General features: G+C 39.1%; 1 protein-coding gene across 1 annotated transcript; it reads left to right on the top strand.

Moving 5' to 3' along the window:
- The first annotated feature begins 382 nt into the window (after positions 1-382).
- On the top strand, positions 383-4,038 carry LOC117973370 (frizzled-10-B-like). The gene has a single exon (XM_034925537.2). It carries the CDS (start codon positions 1,539-1,541, stop codon positions 3,303-3,305), a length of 1,767 nt encoding a protein of 588 aa, XP_034781428.2. The 5' UTR covers positions 383-1,538; the 3' UTR covers positions 3,306-4,038.
- Positions 4,039-9,259: the final 5,221 nt, after the last annotated feature.

Here is a 9,259-nt window from a genome sequence, read left to right as displayed (position 1 = left end):
GAAAATCAAAGGCCAGGATGAGATTCTAATGTTCCTGTTTTTATTTAACAGAAAAGGACATCCATACAGCTTAAACCAAGCTGCAAACTCCCAAATGCTCTTTTGATGAGAGACTGTTTGTTTTAAACCTGACCCGCCCAGTCTCTAATCTTTTGGACCAGTTAAGGAGGAATGAAATACTTCAAACAAAGCACTACAGTGTTTCAAACAGAACTAGAAGTATATTTGTAGTACTGTACTGTGCTTCTTTGCAATACACATTTAAATATAAAGCACCAATATATAACTTTCTAACTGAAGTTACCACAACACCACCGCTCATTAAAAAAATATTTCAAAAACAAGACCCATTTGGTTTAGTTTTCGTTTGGTAACGTTTGGTTAATTCATACCTGTACTGGAAGTGTTAGAATGTAACGCCTCGAGATCATTCACTTGTCAGAAGTCTGGAAAAAAAAGAACAAATGGTTGGTGTGTTATTTGCAGTGATCGCGATTTTAAAAAAAAAACAAAAAAAACTGCTGTGGGATTTTTAAGGAGGTCTGGAGGCTGTTCCGCCCGATTTGAAAGTAATCACCGTGTCAGTTTCACCTTTCTTATGCAAAGGAGGTGTCTTTGAAGGCGGATCTCTTGCTTGGCAGGTTAGCCCAGGACGGGGGACAGAACAGAAGCAAAACTGCAAGCAAGTAACAACTAGCAAGGAGCACGGTCTGCATCAGTGCTACAGAGGCTGTATGAGTTTAAAGACGTTATTAAAGTCGCAGTTTTAATGAACGAATTGCGAACGTAGTAAGTAGATACGTTTGGGGGAAATAAAACCCAGCGAAGGACTAAAATAATAATTAATTTACATTTTAACAAAGGGTCGTTCGAGAAGCTGGTGTTTTGAAGACAACCCTTTTCCACGGATGCTGCTGCAATAGCTGGATGGCAGGGCTGCTTGCCTAATATAACATTACAAGTGGAAAGCGAGGAGTTATCATCGGCTTTTGATCTGACGGTATACACAGCACGCTGTCGCGCTTTAAAGGATTTTAAACACTTCGGTGTTCAAAGAAAGTGGACTAGATTGAGAGTTTACTATTGCTTTGGATGCGCAAGTCATTTTGTACCGTAAGCTGTTTTTTTTTTGTTTTTTGTTTTGTATTTATATTCACGGAAGTAAATGTAGCGGCATCGACCATTAAAGTACTACACAATATACGAAACTTGCAGAAAACTTACTCAAGAGAGCAGTCACTTAATGCTCATTTCAACAACTTTCGGGGAAATATGTTCAACATCGAAAAAACCCACGTGTCTTGGATGTGACAGGCCATTGTGAGTTTCTTTTTGACAGTACAGTAATTTTTAATATAAAAAGGACGCAGTTTAATTAAGATAAGAAATGTTGTGCGAATAGCACTTTGCAAAACTCTACAGGCACCTGCAGCCTAATAATACAGCACAGTATTTAATAAATAAAAAGCGCATCGCTACGAAGTGTGTGCAATTTCGTTATCATACTTGAACGATATATCCGAGTGCTATTGTTCAGAATGCCTCCATTAGTGAAACTGAGTCTGTTCTATGTGCTCATTGCACATGTGTTTATGGATTGTTCTGCCATAAGCTCGATTGATCCTGACCGCCCAGGGGAAGGAAGATGCCAGCATATAGAGATCCCGATGTGCAAAGATATTGGTTACAACATGACCAGGATGCCCAATCTGATGGGCCATGAGGACCAGAAAGAAGCAGCCATCAAGTTACACGAGTTTGCTCCACTAGTTGAATACGGTTGCCACAACCATCTAAAATTTTTCCTATGCTCCCTGTATGCGCCAATGTGTACAGAACAGGTGTCTACCCCCATACCAGCCTGCAGGGTGATGTGTGAGCAAGCAAGGTCCAAGTGCTCACCCATCATGGAGCAATTCAGCTTCAAGTGGCCTGAGTCGCTGGACTGCAGCAAGCTACCCAACAAGAATGACCCCAACTACCTTTGCATGGAAGCTCCTAACAATGGATCGGATGAACCCCCAAAGGGCTCCAGCACAAAGCCACCAGAGTTTAAACCCCATAGGCCAGGCAGTGGACAGGATTTCCACCTCAAGGAAACCAGCAAAAAGGAAACTTGTGGCAACCCCAAAAAGTTCCACTATGTGCAGAAAAGCGAGTCCTGCGCCCCCAAGTGCTACCCCAAAGTGGACATCTATTGGAGCCAGGATGACAAGCAGTTTTCTCTCATCTGGATAGCCATCTGGTCCACACTGTGCTTCTTCTCAAGTGCCTTCACTGTCCTGACCTTCCTGATTGACCCACAGCGCTTCAAATACCCAGAGAGGCCCATCATCTTCCTCTCTATGTGTTACTGCGTCTATTCCGTGGGGTACCTCATCCGGCTCTTCGCAGGGGCAGACAACATAGCCTGTGACAGAGACAGCGGGGAGCAGTATGTCATACAAGAGGGTTTGGAAAGCACAGGGTGCACCATAGTCTTCCTCATCCTTTACTACTTTGGCATGGCAAGCTCCCTGTGGTGGGTTATCCTCACCCTGACTTGGTTCCTAGCGGCTGGCAAGAAGTGGGGCCATGAAGCCATAGAAGCCAACAGCAGCTATTTCCATCTGGCAGCCTGGGCTATTCCCGCAGTGAAGACCATTATGATTTTGGTTATGAGGAAAGTAGCTGGAGACGAGCTGACCGGGGTCTGTTATGTTGGGAGCATGGATGTCAAAGCCTTAACAGGGTTCGTCCTCATTCCTCTGTCCTGCTACCTCATCATTGGGACCTCTTTCCTCCTTTCTGGCTTTGTCGCCCTCTTCCACATCCGGAAGATCATGAAGACAGAGGGGGAGAACACGGACAAGCTGGAGAAACTGATGGTGAGGATTGGAGTGTTCTCTGTGCTGTACACCGTCCCTGCCACATGCGTCATAGCTTGCTATTTTTACGAGCGGCTCAACATGGATTACTGGAAAGTCTTGGCCACTAAAGAGAAATGCATGGTGGACAGCAGCAGCAACAACCATAGCAAAAAATCAGACGAGTGCCTTATGAAAAACTCCATCCCGGCTGTGGAGATCTTTATGGTGAAGATCTTTATGCTTTTAGTGGTAGGGATCACAAGTGGCATGTGGATCTGGACCTCCAAAACCCTGCAATCCTGGCAGAATGTGTTCAGCAGGAAGTTAAAGAAGAGGACAAGAAGAAAGCCTGCCAGTGTATTCACAAGCAGCAGACCTTATATAAAACCTCATCCTCCACTAAAAGTGCACAATGCAAAGTATGAACAAGCAGTGCAGCCAGCTACATGTGTATGAACTCTGTTCCTATGCAGAACAGATACCTTATTTTTGTGCATTTGTTACAGACTGAACTTTAAAAACAAAAGCATTTGATGTTAATATTTTGTTGTTTGTTTATGCAACTTAATTGAAAGGAAGCAATGCATTAATATACAGTTTAACAGAAAAAAAAAACAACACACTACTTTTGTTATTTTGGTGGCTGGTGATTTTATTTGTGTATCTGTTCCTCCAGGGGGCTGATGACAAACTTGTTTCAAGAGTAAAATTAAAAAAAGTGTTTTTTGTTCTCTAAAAAACAGTTTGGATGCGAGGATGAGTTGCTTGAATAACATGCAATAGATGTTTTCCTTATAGACACAGAAGACACAAGTACTGTAGAAACAGATTAAACACAATGCAGGACCCTTTCAACAAAGGCACTGAATGGACAGGAAGACTGAAGCCCTTCAGTGTTGCGTTTTGTGGCTTTTTAATGGAAATTAAGCCAGTGTCATACATGTTTGGCCTTATGTGAAGAAATAATGGATCAGACGAAAAGGGCCAGAGAGTGTATGGACTGCCTATTGTGAAGCAAATTCTAGCCATAAATAAACCAACAAGCACTATGTATTGCAAAACTTTGTACAGCCATTTGCCATTTTTGTGTGCTTTTTTTTCTGGGCACAATGAAATGTTTGTATATATTTGTAAAATAAGTTTAGCTATTTTATGAAAAAAATAAAAATGTGCATTTTTTTTAGTTTTACATGATGTGTTGCAGGTTTTTATTTTATTACTATGCATTAAAATAACAAAGAGTACATTACTTTATGCTTAGGATACGGTACAACCATATTACAAAGTGGGTTTAGTTCAACAGATGTCCCAAAATTAAACAACAAAGTATTGTTAAAAAAAATAGCGGTACTTTATATTGTTTGTAAAGTGGATGATCTTTTATTGCTTGCAACTGAGAACACACCAATTATTTTATTTTATATATCCGCTGTACAATCAATGCCACCCAGCCACATTATATAATTAGCAGATTTAAGTACATTTTAAAGCTTTCATTTTATTCCATCATAAGCCTATAAAAACTTTACAGGTCCTTTTGTTTTTTTAAAAAAAATGTTTGCATGTGTAAATAATTTATAATGGATCAATCAGAAAGTGAAAAACTTCAATACTGTGTAGTATGTGGGGTATGTTTTATTTTAGCAGTAGTTGTTCCTCTAAAAGGTTTACAATCAGAACTACAACAACTATCTCCTGCATGGCTGTACAACATTTCAAACTGAAAAAAATATTTGGAAAACATTTCAAAATCCATTTAAATGCAATTTGAAAAAGTTTTTCCAAAATCAGAAAAGTTTTAGAGCTAAGTTCCTGTGTTTTGCCTGAATTTTTTTTTTTTTTTTTTTTTTTTTGTAGTCAGATATCTAAAAACCCTCACATCCTTTACATTGCATAGTCATTAGGCAACGTCCACCAGCAGTGTGAGTTACAGAGATCGAGCTCTGCCAGACCACAATCCTAACTGGGGCTGACAGAGTCCCAATTATAATCAATGTGATCTCAATCTGCTGCTGATGGAAATTCAAAATCTGGTTTCAAATCACTTTCAAGTCAGTCCCAGTGTCAGATGGAAATGTGGCATTAAAGAATATCCAAAGCTGTGTCTTAATTTGTATTATTATAAAACATTTATAAGAAATCCTATAAACACCACACCAAAGCAAGTTCAAACACATTCAAAAGTCAGGCAGACAGAGTCTTTTTATTCTGGAAAATGCAAGTGAATATGACTAAATATGCTTTTACTGGCGTTAAATATTGGTGCATGCAGCATCGATAAAGCGATTACACCACCCTCTCTAATCGTCAGCGAGGGTCTTGAGGAGCTGTTTTAACTGCTTGTCCTTTATCAGGTTCAGCACTGGTGAAAAGGAGAGCTGACTAAGTCAGAAACAAAGTCTGATGACATCAAAGCGATTAAGAACAAAGCACAGTTTGTTTTAAAAGCAGACTTCTTTTAAGGGCTGCGCTTTAATATTTTACATCTATTAAAATTAATCTATTCACTCATGTGTAGGTTTGTATAAACAATATGGAAATCAGACTTTCAAGCTTGTTTGGTATCTGTATTCAGGTCAGTATTGAAATGTATCCTTAGTTAGAATTGACTGTGTTCTTTACTTCAATGCATCTTTTCTTGACTGCCTATGCAACGGCTATGTATGTTGTAACCTCTGCTTAGTCATAGCCTGGTAAGTATCTAGGTATTCACAAAATGTGGATTAATAGTATTCACACATTACTTAAAGGGTAGTTTGTTTTTCATTTTTCATTTAATCTGACTTCTTAAGGAATAATGTTTCTGCTCAAGTTGTGTTTTTGATCTCAAACTGAAGTGTTAAGTGGTAAACATAGCTGATGTTTGTTGTTCAAACCCTGCCACAATATCTAATTTAAACAGGTTGCTAACGGCAACATACAGGCTAGTAAAAAAGCATTTTGAATAATTTCAAATGATACTACCATGCTAGAGATAATTACGGTGGGAATCTGTATGTTTCTACATACTTTATACAGATTCTTGGCTGGGTTTTAGTTCTATTAAGAACTGACCTTTAAAATGATCCAGTTTAATTACAAAAGTTTTGTGTACATTTCAGTGTTTTGCCCGGTGCTGTGATTAAGGCAATGGAGTTGATAAGACTGACAGTTAAAGTGCTTTGCTAACAACAGAACTAACCTAAAAGCATTGGCTTTGTGAGAAGTAGGGCTTGGTGGGTGTGAGGTTTCTCAAACAAATGAATCACGATTTGTTTCAATGGATATAAAGATTCCTGACCAAAAGCGTTCTCCAGATAATCTTGGTCCTGTTCTGCCTCAACAACCCCCAAGTTTTATCTTGAGACACTTTGAGGTGTGGCTGGCCATGGCTAGTGGCACAAGGACATTTGTAAAATGGATTACAGATTACAGAGGGCCGAATTCATCAAGGTCACACTTTTTTTTTTTTTTTATAAGGAAACCCAAATGTTGAATGTTCTACTCATTTCAATGGAAATTCATCCTTTTTTCCATTTGTAATTTGACCTTTTCACTGTCATCAGAGGAGGCTTATTGTATGAGGAAAAAACTGTAATCAGTCACATAAATATTTATTATTGGATAGCGCCGGAGCAAGCTTGTGTATCTGTTTGTGGAGCCCGTAGGTCACTGCTCTCTAAAGGACAGGATCGAGAGTTCAAGCATTGCAGCTGACTTTGTATTGGCAATGGGTTTAAAGTCATAAAATGCGTATTCAGATGGGGGTCTGTTGACAAGCACGTTCCCAGGATACTACCAGGCAGAGATTTTTTCTTTTCTTTTTTTTTTTTTAACATCATTTGCCAGATGTGACTTAGCACCATAAAGAAAAGAAATCACAGTAAAGGAAAATAAACATATATCTGTGTTAACTCAAGGGCTACAAAGTGCCTGCTTTTTTTTTCTTCCTTTATGACCAGTCTACATGCCCCGTCTTGAATCGATTCCAGTTCTTTCATGTGAATTATGGATCCTGTAAGGTGGAATTGGGACATTTTTTTTTCTGTTCTACAGATGAAAACACCTGTATGCTAATAGCAAAAGAACTCCAGGTTATATCAAATGCATATTAATAGGATACTAGGTGCTAAATATACTGTGCCAGACATGGAGCAAAGAATACACACAGAGCCCTAAACCAATATAATTCAATTCCATTCATATTCCTTATTCAACAGCACTGTAAACCAAATGTTTCACTGTTAAACATACATCTTATGGAAAATGTTTTGAAGACATCTTGGTGCTTATTTTTCTTATTTAAGATTCAAGTAAATATACACTAAAATGTTTTAATCCCTAAACATACATTTTTTCTGTGCAGGTATAGGTAACTAAGAAAAGGTTCTCATTTAGACTCGTTACCTGGGGATTTTATTTATTTTTTTGGTATGGTAGGTGTATTTTTATATAATCTTTACATTTTATATTGAAATGTAAATAAAATCGCAGTGAAACCTTATTCGGCAGTTTATTTTAGTGTTAATTAACCCATACTATGCGTTTGAAAGTACATGTAGGTAACGTTAAAACTAATATTCTTACATTTATTTATTTTAATGTATTCCCTGTAGATTAAATACAGTGTTAATATAAAAAATAGTCAAAGACAAAGGTCATTTTCATTTATCTTGTTTGGGGTTCAGTTATACTGAACGAAAAAAAGGGGCTCCCGAGTGGCGCATCCAGCCTGGAGATTGCAGGTTCGAAACTAGGCTATGTCACTGCTGACCGTGACAGGGGGTTCCTAGGGGGCGCCGCACAATTGGCCGAGCACCGCCCGGGTAGGGAGTGCTTAGGTCGGCAGGGCAAGGTTCACCGCGCATCAGCGATCCCTGTGGCTGATAGGGCGCCTGCGGGTCTGCAGTGGAACCATTCAGATCTGTGTTTTCCTCCGGCACTATAGGTCTGGTGACTTCGCTGTGGATCCGCAGTGCGAAAAATGATGGATTGGCTGGAACACGTTTCGGAGAATGCATGTTTCAGCCTCCGTTTCCTGAGTCCTGGGGGGTTGCAGCGGTGAACCAGGATAAAAAATAATAATTGGGCATTCCAAATTTGGTTAGAAAACCTGGGTAAAACCACTGGCGACGACTAAATTAAAAAAAAAAAAAAAGTTTACAGGGTGCTGGTCTCAATGCAATATTGGGTTATGATGGGTGTGTTCATTAATATAAATATGAAACTCATGAGCTAATAAAACTTCAGGAACCTTTCAAAACCAGATTTTAAAAACCTTGTAAAATGTGGAATGGAATGACGTTTGTTTTCTTCAAATTATTTCATTAATACATATATTGATCAGTCGTACACCTTAGGTATGTGCTTCGCCCTTCAGGGGTTACAAGTTTCAACATTAACTAACACTGTTTCAACAGTAACACAGTCAAATCAGAGCTTACTCGTTTTCATAGCTGTATCAGTGTGTGAGAGCGCCAAGGCAAGCGCATAAATCAGGTACAAAAATTTTGAAACTTGAACACATGCTCCTAAATTGGACCACCTGGATTCAAACCCTTTAGGTGTCTTTTGATTAGCAAAAATAGATGATAAAGTATTGGGTCCCCCTCATGTCTCACTGTGATGTGCTCAGATTACTATAAAAAAAAACATGAAGGTCAAATCTCCAAACTGTGTGAGGTCCTTTTCATGAAACACATGTTGGAAATGTTTTACATCGGAGATTCTATTTCGACGGATTTCTTAAGAAGCAGGGAATCTTTCCTATGAACTTTACCCTTTCCCACCCACCCTCCTGAAACGAAGTACAGACAGAGATGTTTTGCCTGTTCAGAGCAGTAATAGAGCTGCATTGCTCTGGTTGTTTGGAGCACCCCCTTGGCTCCATGTTAGGGAAGCAGAGGGATCTGCATGCTGTCAGATAAAGACAGAATAAACCCTTCTTTCTTTTTAAATTTCACCTGGATTTCCCCTAACCACCAGTCACATCTGGTGTGGTAATGTTTGAAAACAGCAAGTGGAGTAATGCTTTCTTCACATGACTTCTTACAAGGGGAAATACTGTGCAGCCATTCTCGTACGAATGTGTATCCAGAGCAGGTCTAAGTGCAGAGGCTGGTCTAGGTTCAGTGTTTGAACAATGTGAAGTACTCCATAAGCAAAAGAGGTAAATATGTCTATTTTGCTGTCCGTTCAATATATGCAACTGAATACCGGTACTAAGAAATAGCTCATTGAATCAACATTGCATTACCACTTGATAATTTAACTAGGCGAGGCAGAGATTCTTGGATAAGGTATGTTGTAAGTAATTATAGCTTATAATGTGTTTAATCACTCAGATATTCACATAATGCCTGTCCACAATCTGCAGTGATAGCATATATGGCATGTAATTAACTGTGAACATTCTTGAAGGTAAACCTAAC

Source organism: Acipenser ruthenus, chromosome 11 (assembly GCF_902713425.1).
Source record: "Acipenser ruthenus chromosome 11, fAciRut3.2 maternal haplotype, whole genome shotgun sequence".
In the NCBI taxonomy this organism is placed as follows: Eukaryota; Metazoa; Chordata; class Actinopteri; order Acipenseriformes; family Acipenseridae; genus Acipenser; species Acipenser ruthenus.
Note: the sequence above shows the minus strand (reverse complement) of the source record. Positions and strands in the feature narration are given on the sequence as shown.

What these genes read in the sequence shown, in the direction of transcription:
- LOC117973370 (XM_034925537.2), top strand. Translation starts at nt 1,539, where the DNA reads ATGCCTCCATTAGTGAAACTGAGTCTGTTCTATGTGCTCATTGCACAT.